Genomic DNA, 17136 nt, shown 5'->3' with positions numbered 1-17136 from the left:
ATTAAGTGAGCCAGAGAGAAATGGCTTTTTAAAATTAAACAAATATAACATGTATATTCAAAATACTGTCTCTTTGATACAGTCTATCAATACTATCAACTGTTAAGAACATTTTCAGAACTCCCTTTCCAACCTGTTTACATGGCCTTGAGCATCTTCAGTGACAACAGGTTGGCCTTTGATAATGTATTTGAATTTTAGAAGTAGTAAAATGTCAGGTCTGATGAAAACGGCAGGGGATCTCATCTTTTCATATTGTTTCTGGCCAAGAGAAATTGGTGGCTAAACATCAGTTCTGTCTTTTTACAAAGCTCATAAAGTGCCTCCTATTATCCATGTGAAGATGGTTGACAATACACATGTTGAAGTCACAGGGCAAGTTGTTTGGGGCCATAGTTTTATAGACAAGTTTTTTTAATCTGTAAATTTACGCCTGCACATGTGTTTCCTATAAGGCATATATACATAAGCTTACGGTATCAAGAGGGGAAAAAGTTGCCAGTCTCTGTTGCCTTGCACATCAGTTAAGGTTCTCCTGGATCTCATGTTTATTTTCCTCAGCTTCCTGTTTGCTTAGACATCAAAACTAGATCTCCTGGATATAACGTAAATCTCCTCTTACTGCTTATAAGGATGTTTTCTCAGAGGACAATGTACATGACTCTACCAGTCTCTATCACCTGGACTGTCCCCCAGATATCAAGTTCAAAAGCATTTCACCGAAGCACATGATAATTACAGGGAAACTCTAAGCCAGAAATCATAACCAAAGCCCTTAGTCAGAGCTGTTCAGCAAGATCAGCTCTGGAATTTCAGTCTCTTCTGATTTGTCAGGCTTGCAACTTGCCTACTCAAAACATAAATGAGTTTAGAAGCAACAGATAACTTATCACAGTATTTTTTTTTAACTGCACACAAGAAACTAACCCGTCTTTTTCCTCTAATTCTCGACCACTGTAGTCAAAGAAGATATCAGAGTCTTCTGCCAGGGCTCTTTCAATTACCCGTATTGTCCGATCAAAAAAGATGAGAAACTCCTCTGAGTGAAGGATCTGCTGTTTTTCTTCCTCTGTCAGCTCCCTTGGAGGAGCTTTTTTATGTAAAAGACATCGTTGGGAAAGAAAAAAAAAAGGATAATTAAAACATTTCAAGAGGAATCCAACTCTTGAAAGACTCTGCTTATCAAGAGAAATAGGACACAGTAAAATAAGCCATTGTTAACATTAATTCTAAATTACTCCTAAATTCACACCAAAGGTTTTTTGCAGATGTCTTTATTGCCAACTTTACAAAAAGATGTCATATCTGGATTAATCACTATTCTGAAGAGTTGAAAAAATACTACAAATGAAGATGATTGTGTGTTTTAACAATCCCCTCTGAATGTTACTTTCTTTTGAACTGAACTTGAAAAACAGCTCAAATAGTACATAGTAGAGAAATCTGTAAAACCATGTATATTAGGTTGTAAAGCTATGGTTAAGCTGCACGTACCAAATAATTAAGAACTATCTATAATACACTTCCCTGGTGGCTCAGAGGTTAAAGCATCTACCTGGAATGTGGGAGACCTGGGTTCGATCCCTGGGTCGGGAAGATCCCCTGGAGAAGGAAAATGGCAACCCACTCCAGTAATCTTGCCTGGAGAATCCCATGGAGGGAGGAGCCTGGTAAGCTACAGTCCACCGGGTCGCAAAGAGTCGGACACGACTAAGCGATTTCACTTTCACTTTCATAATATGATTCAGATATGATTCAGATAGCACCTTGGCTCTTTCTACTGATAAATTCATTTTATTTTAGATAGTTGCTTGATAAGGTTGATAGACTGTTATATAAATTCCCCTCAAAAACTAAAGCATGTCCTTGCAAACTCACCTTTACCCAAGATATCTTCTGCTTTTAAACAAACACATGAAACAAATAAATGCTATAAGATACCTCACAATTGTTTTTATGCCTTACTTTCCAGCATGATTAACCATATGAAACTAAATCTGAAGATACAAAATGAGGCCAAGAGAGACTAAATAACTAGCGATATTTCACAGTGTCTGAAAGTCAGCTTACCTCGGAGTCAGGATTAGGTTACAGAAACTATTCCTTCAGTAGCAAAGTTTACATAAACCTATAAACAAACAAAGCACTAGGAACTCCTCCAGAATGAGAAATCCCTAAGGGCAGAAACTGTCAGCTGAACCTTTGTGGCTCTTCAGGAACTCCATTTCAACTTCCGTGCAGAGAGACTTCACTAAGTGTTTGATTATTCTTCCAGTAGGATCAGAAGCTCCTAAAGTTTAAACTTCAGGAGGAGGGGGTAGTACATTAAAACCATGGGGGTCCCTGGGTGGAATCACTCACCCACAGGATTTCCCAAACACTTACACAACCATCCCCATAACTCGGACCAATGTCCACCTGGCTACATGGTCAGAGGGATCATTTAGGTGCAGTCACCTGCAGCATAAGGTTTTATGGAAGAGTTATTTGACTTGATTAATGGTATCTTGAAGCCATTGCCCTGAACAAGGACCTACTGTATAGCACAGGGAGCTATGCTCAATATTATGGAACAACCTAAATGGGCAAAAAATCTGAAAAAGAATAGATACATGTATATGTATAATGGAATCACTTTGCTGTATACCTGAAACTAACACAGCACTGTTACTTAAGTACACTCCAACATAAAAAGTTATTCCCTGAAAAAAAAAAATGGGGAGACCAATTGGGAAAATATGGTAATAGTTCAGAAAAGAAACAATGGGGGTTTAAACTTAACTGCTGAAAGTAAGGACGGAAAGAGAGCAGATTCTTGTACAATTTATAAGAACTGGTGACCCACTGGATAAGAGAAATAAAAGAAGGGGCAGGGAAGTCTTTTTTGCAGAGCCATGGAAGTAGATCTCAAGCTTGTAATGTTCAGAATGTCTCCCCCATTCTGGCCTGCCCTCCTCTGCCCCAAATCAAAATGAAAGAGGGTCTAGACAGACTCCAAAGTCTGTATTTGAACAAGAAACTTGAATGATCATGACGTAGTCGGCTCACACCTTATAAAATGCTCTCCAGGTGATGTTATAACAAAAACATGATTCATCCACTAAGCAGAAGGTAATCTCCAAATACAGTTCACCCCAGTGATTCTAAGAGGCAGAAGGATTTCTTTGTTGCTGAAATCTCCAGAGCCCCAAATACGCCTGTGTATACTGGGACCCTATAAGAACCTTCATCAACATCCGCTGAGAAACGCCACACAGACACTGGTTTGAGAAATAGTGAGGTAGGCTGTGTGTAAACCAGAAATAACCAGAACTCTACAAAGTCGACCTGGAATCCGAGAGCCTCTATGCCATTTGCTAACTTGGATTCTTCAATCAATAAAAGCTCTCTAAGCAGCAGTGTTATCTATAAAATGAGGCAATGGTACCTAAACTTTAAGTCTGCTTTAAGAGTTAAAAATAAACACACTAGCAAGTAGTTGCATACATTTGAAGTCGCTTCAGTCGTGTCCGACTCTTTGTGGCCCTATGGACTGTAGCCCGCCAGGCTCCTCTGTTCAAGGGACTCTCCAGGCAAGAATACTGGAGTGGGTTGCCATGCCCTGCTCCAGGGGATCTTCCTGACCCAGGGATTGAACCTGTGTCTCCTGCAACTTCTACACTGCAGGTGAATTCTTTACTGCTGAGCCACTGGGGAAGCTCAGCAAATAGTTGAGCATTCAATAATCAGTTGTTGTTGTCCAGTCGCTCAGTCATGTCCAACTCTTTGCAACCCCATGGACTGCAGCACACCAAGCCTCCCTGTCCCTCACTACCTCCCAGAGTCTGCCCAAGTTCATGTCCATGGAGTTGGTGATGCCATCCAACTATCTCATACTCTGCTGCCCTCTTCTCCTTTTGCCTTCAATCTTTGGTCCCTGCTGTTACATAAATAAGCATCAGTTCAGTTTTCAGTTGTGTCTGATTCTTTGCGACCCCATGAATCGCAGCATGCCAGGCCTCCCTGTCCATCACCAACTCCCGGAGTTCACCCAGACTCATGTCCATCGAGTCAGTGATGCCATCCAGCCATCTCATCCTCTGTCGTCCCCTTCTCCTCCTGCCCCCAATCCCTCCCAGCATCAGAGTCCTTTCCAATGAGTCAACTCTTCGCATGAGGTGGCCAAAGTACTGGAGTTTCAGCTTTAGCATCATTCCTTCCAAAGAACACCCAGGACTAAACTAGAATACTACAAGGTCAAGAAGAATGTTTTATTTTAAAAAGCTTCATTTGACTTTAGTCACTGCTGATGAATGACTTGAAACACACTTGAAATTACACAGAGAAATAGGAATTTTTTCCCCTTTATTCCTATTTTTATATTTTAAAAATATCTATTCTATTCTGTTTATCTTTTTGAGTTACTTTTATTCCACCTGTATCTTTCCTTACAGGTCCATTACTTTGAATAAAAAATAGTTCCTGTGTAATTTTCTGTAATTTTTCCCCCTGTAGTTATTGTCATTTGGATCTCAGCTTTAAAGACATAAAACTTCTTCTCTAAAAGAAACCTAAACGGCTGATCAAAGTGCATTTGCAGAAGCCAAGTTCAGGTAGGTGAAGCAGTAGCCTCTCCAGATATTATGTCTGACAATACAATATTTGGGTTGAAACTAAACTGCTACAGAACCAAAACAAAAAACATATTTTATATTAAGCTTTGATGTCTAACAGAGATCAAATGACATGATTTATTAGCACAAAATAACAGATGAGTACTTTTTAAAAGTCATAAATAATATTCAACTTAGGAGTTAAATAGAGCCATAGTTATGTTTGATAAAACCCCAAACCTCTCATATTTAAAAATCTTTAAACTGATGTTTTATTACAATGTAATGAAAACATAATGGACTATCCAGGAACCACAAGCAATATCAGTATTCAGGAGATAAAACCTCTCCAGACCTTGTATTTCATGAGAAGAAAATTAGTGTATTAATGCAGTCCACAAAATTTAAAATATAAGCATAAACAATTTGAAACAGAATAGTATGACTCTAGGACAGACCTCAAATTCTCTCTGAAGTCTCTGTTTCTTCAGTTTTCCCCTATCCCTGGAACCTAAAGAATTGTTTTCAACATCTTCACTGCATGAAAAGATAGGAATTAATTTAATAGCAACGGGCATACCAGAGAAAAACAAGGACAACAATAATTGATTTTTCTTACAAGTTAAGCAGAAAGTGCTATTACAGCAGGTTTTGTTGTTTGTTTTGCAACATGGAGTATTTCTGCCAAGAGCTAACAATATTTTATGCATTTAAAGTGATCTTTCTTAAGAAATAAAGATTCTTCAGGAAAAGCAGACCATGTAGATATTACTTTCATATAATTCAAATAACAGGACGAATTTCAAACTTACCAAACTTTACCTGAACAGTTACATTTAGCTTGAATAAGAAGTATGAAAACAAGGCACTAGAGTCATGAAATTCAAAGTTTAGAAAACTGCCCAATTTCTATGAATTCATAGCCTGGAAAACTTTAGTATGAATTTTATTTTAGGGTCTATTTTTTATTCTTTTTATTACTAAAATACTAACTTGTCTAGGTTTTGTATATGATAATACTTTTTTATGTGTTTCTCATATTGATCCTATTCTATTTGCTATGCTTTTCTTATTGATCTGAATGTGTATTTTTTTCAGTTTCTTTTTGATTTACTCTATTTACTATACACTTTATCTTTTGATGTCTAGAGTTCCTGGGTTTTTTGTTCTCTGTAAAAATGTAAAATCCATAGTGAAATCCACAATTTATATTGAATATTATACAACCTCATTTTAGGGCAAAAGTAATTTTAAAAAATCTCCATTTCAGAAATGCTTTTTCCAATGAGGTAGCTTTAAATTTCAATGTAGAAATTACATCTTTTAAATAGTTTTCCAAAATATATCCAAAAGGTTAAAAAATAAGTAAGTAAACCCACATAACTTAAATATGAAATCAGATTAAGTAGGCATGGTGGTTCTTAGAGAATTTTACAGTGAAATCAGTTCAAAAACAAGAGTAAGAAAAACCAAACTGCATAAAGAACGATGCCCTTCTCTGAAGTTAATATGAGGTTTATGAGTTAATGTGCAATCGCAAGAGCTAAGTTTCTGATTCTGTTGTTTTAAATTTCTAAACATGAAAATACTAGGACTCTCACATACAGAAATTTCCTAAAATTTGATTAAAAGCTAAAAGGTACTTGCTGCTTTTCCCAACTCTTTTGTGAAAAAAAATGTGGGAAGAGTAATAAATTGAACCCACATTTCTTTACTGTTTAATGCATTTTGATGTCACATGAGCAAAAATGTCAAAAGCTAGTGAGCACGGATTTTTTTTTTCCCCATCTTCCCCTCAGCACTTTTTTTTTAATTCTAAAAAAAGGCCAGATTTCTCAAAAATGTGTTCCCTGGTTTAAAACCGTGTATGTCAAGTTTCAGCCCAGAGCAAATGTTTATGGCTAAGTAATAAATCCCTGAAATTCAGGGTTCCTATGGAAGTGCTGACACAGCCCTGCCTACCATGCAGCTGTGTGAATGGCGCCATGATCGTATCTGCTAGAGATTCTTTTAAAAGTTTGCAAAATACTATCTTGCTTTAAAAAAAAAATAGCCAGCAAGAATTTGATGCCAACATAAACATGCTTTTAACCCATCATGTGCTAATGTGCAGAAAAGCCATTAATAGAGACTAAGATGCACAGCATGGCAATAACAGGAAACGTACGTACTTTCAAACTTCTTTTGGACTTTTAACAGGACTTTAATCAATTCCATGAAGCATGAGTACCAGTTAAAACTGGAGGGTGTTTTTGCTCAGAACTTAAGAAGGAGGTTGCAGTGCTTTGCCAGAGAAGACAATTTGGAGACTGGGGTTGAGGGGCAGGAGGGAATCTGTGCCAAGACACACAAAATATACCCTGGCTCCTTATCACTCAGTACATCTTAAGGATATTTTGGTAAAAAAAAAAAAAAAATAGTACTTTAGTAAACCCGGACTTATTTTGTCTTTTGCTACACCTGTGTTAATGATATTCTATTCACCAGCTTAAACATATACACATGTTCTTGAAAGTGAAAGTGTTGGTCACTCAGTCGTGTCCAACTCTTTGAGACCCATGGACTGTAGCTTCTTGTCCATGGGATTCTCCAGGCAAGGAACTAGAGTGGGTATTCTCTTCTCCAGGGGATCTTCCCAGCCCAGGGACGGAATCCAGGGCTCCCACATTGCAGGCAGATTCTTTACCATCTGAGCCACCAGGGAAGCCTAGCCACGTTCTTAGCAGGAATTTAAATGTGAAATTGCTCCAATCAGATCCTTTTACAATCTCTCAGAAAAAGTAACTTGGGCCTTCTGTGAGTGCCATTGTTAAAGATGCTGAATCTACTACCTGTCTACAGCCATACCCTAGAATTTGGCAGTAAAGAGCCACCTCACTCATGCCTGGGCAGGGTGAGCTGAGTCCGCATGGCCAGTACATACCCACTCTGACAAAGCCCCTGGGGACAACCATGTGTGCCAGAGTTACAGGCAAATGGAAAATTTAAAAATTGATGTATGACAGAAAGCAAACCAATACAGTAAAGCAATCATCAATCAATTAAAAATAAATAAATATAAAAATAAAATAAACTGAGCTTCTAATTAAACTTCTGTTGCTCTAAACTTAGGACACTTAGTAGGATATGTGCAAGAGTCCAGTCTCACAGATACTCCATTTCTCAGTAAGAATGACAATCTCAAATTCTCTTTTTCTCCTTAGGCTGAAAATCTCAAAAAGCCCACAAAATTAGATTTTTAAGGAAACATCAGCTATAGTATTTCTGGCCTACCCCTTTCTATCCTTTTTACATTCCTGCTTTCTTGTGTTTTGAAATCCAGTGCTATTACGGGAGGCCAGGTACCTATACATTATGTATACAGGGTATGTTTTTAAACCTCTCTTTTCCTATTTCTCTATTTATAAGATAGAGACAATAAGGAACCCAGTTTATATTGCTTCAAAAGGGTGTTGCAAAGGGTGCATAATATCTTTGAAGTGTTAAGGACACAGCCAAACACCTAGTAAGCCCTTACTAAATATTAGTCATTGTTATTACTGGAGCAAGTAGAGGCTGCTCCTGATCTGGACAGAGCATGGAGAAGACACTTATAGCATAGTCAATAGTGATGATTGGGCTTCCCAGGCGGCGCTCGTGGTAAAGAGTCTGACTGCCAATGCAGGAGACAGAAGAGACGCTGGTTCGATCCCTGGGTTGGGAAGATCCCCTGGCGGAGGGCACGGCAGCCCACTCCAGTATTCTTGCCTGGAGAATCCCATGGACAGAGGAGCCTGATGGGCAACAGTCCACAGGGTCGCACAGAGTCAGACACGACTGAAGTGACTTTGCACGCATGCACCATAGTAATGATCATGGCTAATGTTTCTCTATAGTGCACATGCATAAACCTCAGAATTTGTTGACAAAATAATTACATCTGCTTCTTTCCTTTCCTGTTATTATTGGGAACATAGGATGGAGTCAACTAGGTAACATGTCAATTGATAACAAGTATCTTGTTTTACTGCTATTTAGTAATAATTTTACAGGAATTTTAAAGGAACTGGACTTGTTGCTGGAATTGTGGACGACTTGTATTTTGTTTCTGTCCGTCAAAAACTAAAGGAACTCAGTTTATATTGCTACATGTAATGTACTGAACAATCCCAGAAAACCTTCCATTCTGGAGGCATATATTAAATTTTTACTTACCTCTATACCCCCTTATGTTGGTTACAAACACACAATAAAACGATGACTCGATTTCTCTCCCACACCATACCTTCCTTCACCTCCTGCTTTTTGTCTTCATTTTCCTGTTCTGAATCCTGGTCCCCTTTAGGTTCCACCATTTCCTCATCATCCTCATCCTCTAGAACAAAGAAAGAGAAAAATGCATTATATTCTTGCCTTCCAATCAAAATCTTTGGTTGCTGGTGGGAGGTAGGGGCAGAGGGTAAAGTTCTAATCATTCGGGGCAACTTCTAAGTAAATCAGTCCACGATGGATGCCCGAGATATGTGCTCATGAATATATGGATACATTATCTCCAGAAGGGGTCTCTTTGAAAGTCCCCCCACCACGCTGCTGAGAAACCGCTCCAAGTCAGCACCTGCTCCATCTATCCCCAGGCCTCCCCCGCCACATGGGATGTCTTGGAATTGCATCTCTGACCTCTGAAGCGTCTTCGGAGATGGGCCAGGAACAGATCTTAAACTGTTTCCACCTGCGGCACATTCTCCGCAGGGGACACCTGCTGTACAGACCACTCATTTCCAGTTTCATCCTCACCCCGTTGATTTGGTTTTGACCTACAGGAAAGGGTTAAATACAGGTCTGACCCCAGGTCAAATGCCATTGGCAAGCAAACAACCAGGACAGGGCCCCCCAAAGTCATTGCCATTGACCTGGGAGAAAACAACTGACCTGAAATGGCATTTACACATTCAGAGCAGCTCGTGCATTAATGTGAATTTAATGAGTGCTAACAAATGGTACCAGTCAGCCACCACCACCAGATGTCCCAGTGCCCTTCCTGCCCTATGCAAATGTGCATCCCTTGTGTCTCTTTCCCCTGAAACTGCCTTTCTTGGAGATTCCTTCCATTGCAGAGTGCTTGAAAACATCAGTCACAGGGTAGAGGGTGGGGGGGGCAAGACAAAGTATCACGACCAAGTCCAACTTATAGGAATAAGACAATATAAACAATTAAAACTCGCTTCTGTGTTTTTAAAATATACTACCTTCACTCTTCAGTATCATATTTACCACAGGTTACTGATTCCATTGGTTCAAGTGGAGTTTAAAAGAAATACCTTCACTTCCTCCACACCCTCTCACTCACTCATATATTCAGTCATTCAACAAATATTTGCAGACTTTCTATACATGCAAAGCTCTGTGGAGAGTCCCATTTCCATCACAACAAATCCTGACATTTATAACAACTCAAACTTTCAGCTCCAACCATTTAGAGAATGTATTATATAGTGCATGTTTAAATGCCCAAACAAATGTAGCCTGAAAAGCAACTCCAAAAGTTCTGCTGTATTAAGCAAGTGATTTGTGGAGGGAATAGCCATCTTAAAAATATGGATGTGTAAAGTACAGTATTACAATTTAGATACTGGAAATATCTCATGCAAATTTTCAATGGAATACAGAAATCTATATGCATGTGTGTAGATTGTGGAACCAAACTCATTTCTTTATAATCACACTATATACATATCAGAAAGAAACTAAGATGCCTTTGAGGGAAACTGTCATTTATCATTAACACATTAACACATTTATTACTAATACATTATTACTAACACATACCTGTGAGACAAAGACATTCACTTAAAATTTTGATAAGTACACTGAGTTACCCAGATATTTAGATGAATAAACCTTTTAACATGTTAAACTATAAATAACACACCTAAATCTTTATATGCAAAGATATTACCGCTACCTGTCCGTTAAAAACCAGCTTGGAAAGTCCTGAGCCAAATATTCACCTTGACGTGTTATATTTTCCTGAGCCAATGATCAAATGCAAAGCCCAAGGAGGCACTAGCAGGAAGTAAGTTTCTCTAGTGGTAAACCTTGGATGGAGAGGCAGTTTTCAAAAGACCAATAAGCTGGGAAGCAGCTCTATCTCTGAACCTTCTAGAGACCTTTATCAAGTCCAATGGGTCCTGGAGCCATTCCTGGAACTTCTAAATACAAGTAAAATACAACAGATAGGAAGGTGCCAAATCCCATGTTATGGGTTGAATTTATATGTTGACTTCCAAACCTCCAGGACCTCAGAATGTCGATCTTATTTGGAATTAGTATACTAGTTAAGATGAGGTTGTGCCAGAGCAGTGAGGGCACTGGATCCAGCACGACCAGTGTCTTCATAAACGAGGGGAGATTTAAACACAGATTCACATGCAGGGAGAACACCATTGAAGATGAAGGTGAAGACTAGAGGGCTGCCTCTACAAGCCAAGAAGTGCCAAAGTCGGCCAGAAAACCACAGAGACACAGAACAGATTCTCCCTGACAGCCGTCAGAACCAACCGGCCAACACCTTGGTCTTGGAATTCTAGCTTCTAGAACTGTGAGACTTTCGATATTTACTGTTTAAACTGCTCAGTTTATGGGGCATTGTTATGGCAGCCCCAGCAAACTAAGAAAGCCAGTGACGTGCCTTAACTTCTATGGTTTTATAATCTAGTAGAAGAGATAATGAGACACACAGTTGTGGTTGTTCAGCCACTAAGTCCTGTCTGACTCTTTGTGACCCCATGGACTGCAGCACAGTAGGCTTCCCTGTCCTTCACCATCTCCTTGAGTTTGTTCAAACTCATGTGCACTGAGGCAGTGAGGCTATCCAACCATCTCATCCTCTGTTGTCCCCTTTTCCTCTTGCCCTCAACCTTTCCAGTATCAGGGTCTTTTCCAATGAGTTAGCTTTTTGCATCAGGTGGCCAAGGTATTGGAGCTTCAGCTTCAGCATTAGTCCTTCCAATGAATATTCAGGATTGATTTCCTTTAGGATGGACTGGTTGGATCTCCTTGAAGTCCAAGGGACTCTCAAGAGTCTTTTCCAACACCACAGTTCAAAAGCATCAATTCTTCAGCACTTGGCCTTCTTCATGGTCCAACTCTCACATCATACATGACTACTGGAAAAACCATAGCTTTGACTATATGGACCTTTGCCAGCAAAGTGATGTCTCTGCTTTTTAATATTCTGTCTAGGTTTATCATAGCTTTTCTTTCAAGGAGCAAGCATTTTTAATTTCGTGGCTGCCATCACCATCTGCATTGATTTTGGAGCCCAAGAACATGAAATCTGACACTGTTTCCACTTTCCCCCATCTATTTGCACAATAATCACACCTAAAGCAGTGATGAACGCTTTACTTGCATCATCTAATTTACATATCAGAACTTGGTACCACCAAGCTAATAGGTGAGGAGACAGAGTAATTTCCCCCCAAGTCTTCCAACCATGTCCAGCTTCACGTTCTACCTGGTTTTGTGTGTAACGGGGTCTCTGATCTTTAACCAGTTGGTGCACTGCCTCCCTACCCACAGCTGTCATGAAACAGAAATGTCGTGGAGAGACGCCTGAAGCACAGAAGCTGTGCTGCTCAGCTGCCGTGCAAGCAGGGGTGTGTGGAGGCTCTTGGAGGTGGACATTGCATGGAGAGCTCTTTCAATTTCCAGAGGTCACCACACACAGCACACAGGGCATGTATATCAAGACTATGAGGGTGGAACTTGCTTAGTTGTGTCCAACTCTTTAGGACCCTATGGACTGTAGCCTGCCAGGCTCCTCTGTCCACGGGATTCTCCAGGCAAGAATACTGGAGTGGGTGGCCATTTCCTCCTCCAGGGGATCTTCCAACCCATGTTATCCATCCACACAGTTTTCTTACTCTGTGGAATCCACTCTCCTGAGACCTGATTCAGCAATACTTATTACAGGCCTTGCTGTATTCCTTCGGAGAGACAGATTCACAACCTGGGTGGCAGGGGCATTTCAAGGCACGTAATCAGTCTGAGTCCAAAGCTGGAGCTTCATGCTACTTCTAGCTACTTGCTAGCCCCTCACTTAGCATAATTCATAGGAACTCTCTGAGGCCCTTTCCCTCATTTGCTGACTTGGGATAATAACCTTTTCTCAAAACACAAATTTATCATAAGAATAAACAGATAAAATTATTAATGTGAAATTGCTTTTTAAACCACCAAGAGAGCTGCAAATGTCCATACAGAGAAATCTACCAGCAAGTGTTGCCTGCGCTTGTATGTCAGCAAACATTTGGGGAGCACTCAAAGTGCGTCATGGGCCAGGCAGAGAACAGGGATCCTCCCCCCCAAAAAAAATCTGTGCTCATGCCATGGTGCTTCCGTGAATGAGCAGAAAGAAGCTGAAAGCAAATAAACAAACAAAACATACAATGAGTCAGGTAACTAGGAGAGGGACAGAGAACGCTGGGAGGGGGCACTGGGCGTGCTGATCAGGGGAGGAAGAGGCGAATTTTTAAACAACGTGCTCAAGAAAGGCCACGCTGAGCAAAAACTTAAAGGTGTCCAGGGCTGAGAAGTGAAGATTTCAGGGAAGCAAAACCAGTAACCCATAGGTTCTTCTACCTCCCTCCATAGACCCAAAGGGGAGAACAGCTCAAGTTCTAAATTACTTTAGTCCTGGTTCCACTGAATATAGAAAAAAACAATTGTGCTTTTATTAGAATCACTGAGATTTTTTTTTTTTTCATTAAGAAGAAAATTACTACTATTATTGCTTTTTGAAAGCAATGCTCTTTTATTGGTGGATTTTTTTTCACATTATTTAAAGAGGTTTTAAAAAGCAAAGCAAAAGCAAGTCTTTAGTTTTAATTTTGGAGAACCACCTAGTCTTTAGATTCATTTTTTTTAGTTCTTAAAATGAAGTCAGTTTCACCAAATGACTTTGCGCTGGACAGCTTTAAACAACATCAAGCTCCTATCTTTCACAGACATAAGGATTTTTAAACATTAACTCCCGAAACAATTAAAAAGAAACATCATGACAGAAAGTGGCCACTTAGAGCTTTTTGGAAATATATTATTCTGTAAGGGCCTGGCTATATAAAGGGGTAGGTTTGTAATAGAAGTATGTTAGTTTATTTTTGAAGTAGGTGGGGAAATAGCAGGTTATCTAAGTCTTTAAATAGAAAACACTTCCCCAGAGAATATGTTTTCAATGAGTTTTTAAAAACCCCAACAAATATTTATTGTGTTTATAATATGTGCAAAGTCCCATAATGAGATACGGTAAATAAAAGAGAAACAAAATTTTTTTAAAAAACAGTACTGTTTTAAAGTGGTTACAAACCAGTTGTAGGCATTAATTTTTAATGGCCACAGAATTCTTTGTCTATCAGCTTTTTAGAGACAGAAAGTAAGTGTTTTGGTGGATTTGTTAAGGAAATAAAACACGCGAGACGGGCTTGTCTCTCTGCATACTGATATGTTTGCCTTGCTCAGCAAAGAGAGTATATTTTTCTTTAAGATTCTGGTTTCCTTTCTGGTGCAATTGGAATTACTTCTGTTGAAACCATTTTCAAAACAGTTAAATAACTTTAAAGAAAAGGATTTATGTAGAACTGCTACGGACTACGGATATATGAGTTGTGCCACGAGTTCATACCCAGCTACATTTCCTCTGTGATTGGAGGGGGGAAAAATTACCACACATGTGCGGTCCCCTGTACCAGGTACCGGTGAGAAATTAAACTACTGGCAGAAGTTAATTACCTGTCAGTCTAATAGACTAATTTCAAACAATGGCATCTTTTAGACATTATTTTATTCAGCACCTAAATTCTACCCTCTGCAGTTGTTGCTTTCTTTCTCTGTAGTTGGAAAAAAGTTTGGTAACTACTGTCCTCCTTCCTTAAGATATCCTTGAGGTCTAAACACGAGTAATTTGCACATTCACCGAAATTGAATATAACACACTTAGTCCAGGGCCTGACCCTGTATATGAGCTCCGGAAAGGTAAGTTTCCTCCACTTGGTGGTGAAGAATGAAGCCAATGTTACCCTGAATATGCCACAGTTGTCTGACTATTGAGCTGCTCTGATGGTCTTCTCTGGTGGCTCGGATGGTAAAGAACCTGCCTGCAATGCAGGAGACCTGGGTTCAATCCCTGGGTCGGGAAGATTCCTACAGAAGTGAATGGCTACCCACTCCAGTACTCTTGCCTGGAGAATCCCATGGACAGAGGAGTCGCAAAGAGTTGGACACAACTGAGTGACTAACACTTTAACTTTCTGATGACCTCACACATCTGAGACTTTGGGACAGAAGTGCAGAGAGCCGCTTGCCATTGTTGGTAATGCAACACCAAGAGCCTTTTCTGTCTGGTGGTAGGGGGTGCTTTCCTGGCAGCCCTGCTGCATTGGTGCCTTGCTGGGACCCTACTTTCTCATCCTGAAGCCCCAGAGAGACATTTCCTGCTCTCCATCTCCTGGTGACCAGCACACAGGCAGGATCTGGGCAGTCAGACCGAATGCTCCTAACTGGACCTTTGTCTTTGGGGCCAAGAGGCAAAGCCAAGAGGGCACCGAGGATAATGAGGGGCAGTGTGCAGCCAGCCAAGTCTGACATCCTGGCCAGACTGCTCCAGAGATCCACGGTCTGGGTTCCCTTAGTCTTGCGCCCCTTTCCCAAGCCTGTTCCTTTGCCTCCTGTTGATTCTGTGAGCACCAGATTTCCTTCCAATAAATCTTACTAGAAGTGATGTCAGCACCAGATTTTCTTCCAATAAATCCCCCTGGATTCAGTGCCTGCTGCTTGCAACCAGAACCCTGAGTGACACAGGGCGGCCCTCTGTGAAGAGAAGGGCTTGTGTTTTATGAGGCCAGTGGGTTCTTGCTTTCCCCAGCTCTCTCAGGACCTGCAAAAACCCCAGGATAAGAGGGTCTGAATGCCTGCCCCGAGTCCTTGACGCCCTGCTCCTGGCTTTTCACAAGGGGTCTGCAGGTTCATGGAAGACGGCTAAGTCTGGTCAGGGGGAGACAGACAGGAGGGAGCATAGTGGGCCATTTCACTCCATCCTCCTTGACTCCAAAGGGCACTCTGCTGCTGCCGAAAGGGGGACGCACAAAGCAATCACCGTAGGACTTCAAATCGAACAGGCCAAAGTCATGTACTGCTAAGAAAATTGATCGCTGCTAATTAAACTGCAACACAGCATCAATTCTAATGTGAAAAACTGTGAATGTTGGAATTGATCAAATAATTAGTGGCTTAGAAATGAATAGAACACTAGCTTCCAAAAGATAAAAGGGATGATGGCAAGAACAGAGAATCAATTCTAAATCAAACTTACTACCATGTTACTGTTGGTGAAAAGACTTTGAGAGATTAAAAAAAGGGTCTTTCTTCATTTGTTTATTTTTTGTGTGTTTTACTTCTTTTTCTTTTTTTTGGCCACACCACAGGGCATGCAGGATCTTAGTTCCCTGACCAGGGATTGAACCCATGCCCCCTGCAGTGGAAGCATGGAGCTTAACCACTGGACCATCAGGAAAGTCCCTGTTTCTTTGTGTTTTAGATGTATTGCCCTTAACTTAATGTCAAATGCCCTAGCCACTTTTATACAATTCTATGTATAGCCATTTCAGATAGGGATTCTTTTTATATTTTACATGTTCTATAGAAAACCAGAGTTAATCTCTCGAATTAAAATTTATTAAAAATAATTTACCTTAATGAAGATATTCTTTGCAGTTCTGTCTTTGGCCTCATCTTTTCTCATGTCAGATGTCACTCTGGATAATATTTACATTTGTCTTTACTGGTGGCTCAGACGGTAAAGAAACCGCCTGCAATGCAGGAGACCCGGGTTTAATCCCTGGGTCGGGAAGATTCCTGCAGAAGGGAATGGCTACCTACCCCAGTATTCTTGCCTGGAGAATCCCATGGACAGAGGAGGCTGGTGGGATACAGTTCACGGAGTCAGAAAGAGTCACATTTCACTTCCATCATCACTCATGAAGGGGTATCTCCTGCCACGATATCCCCTCTAGGCTCCAGATTCTGTGTTGTACATTTCAACGCGAATGTCCCCCAATGTGTTCACACTCCACATATTCCAAGCAGAACCCCCACCTTCTGCTGAGAGCTCCTTTGACTACATTCTCCATTCCCCGCACCAATTGCACACCTTTCACATACGGGCTCACAATTTGATATCACAGTACTCACTTTAACTCTTCCAGCAGAGATTATAACAAGGCGTCTCTACATTTGTTCAATCCCTCCTCCAAAAATCTGTCTCAAATCTGCCTCTGTCTTTTCTACACTGCCCCGATCCAGGCCATTACCATCTCTCACCTGGAGTATTATAGTAGTATTTTGACTGGCCTCTCTAAAACTACAAGTCTTGCTCTGTGTTTCTAGTAGTTTCATTTTTTAAAAAAACACATCTATGTATCCTTTCCCCACCAAAAATATTCTATAGTTCCCTATACACTGCAGCATAAAAACCCACAACTTCTTATTTCTTCCACCTCAACCTGCACTC

The 17136-nt window shown here is 40.4% G+C and overlaps 1 protein-coding gene across 6 annotated transcripts in view; it reads right to left on the bottom strand.

The window, feature by feature from the left end:
• The window catches only part of DYNC1I1 (dynein cytoplasmic 1 intermediate chain 1), a 380396-nt gene that overhangs the window by 145731 nt on the left and 217529 nt on the right, over window positions 1-17136 (bottom strand). For all 6 annotated transcript variants that reach the window (XM_044946455.2, XM_044946458.2, XM_045166351.1 and 3 more), the window contains 2 exons: window positions 8857-8946; window positions 928-1090 (listed from right to left, as the gene is read on the bottom strand). In XM_044946455.2, the coding sequence (XP_044802390.2) occupies window positions 928-1090; window positions 8857-8946 (253 nt within the window). The remainder of the gene's footprint in view (window positions 1-927; window positions 1091-8856; window positions 8947-17136) is intronic.

This window comes from Bubalus bubalis, chromosome 8 (assembly GCF_019923935.1).
Source record: "Bubalus bubalis isolate 160015118507 breed Murrah chromosome 8, NDDB_SH_1, whole genome shotgun sequence".
In the NCBI taxonomy this organism is placed as follows: Eukaryota; Metazoa; Chordata; class Mammalia; order Artiodactyla; family Bovidae; genus Bubalus; species Bubalus bubalis.
The sequence above is the reverse complement of the archived record's forward strand: the minus strand, read 5'-3'. Positions and strand labels throughout refer to the sequence as shown.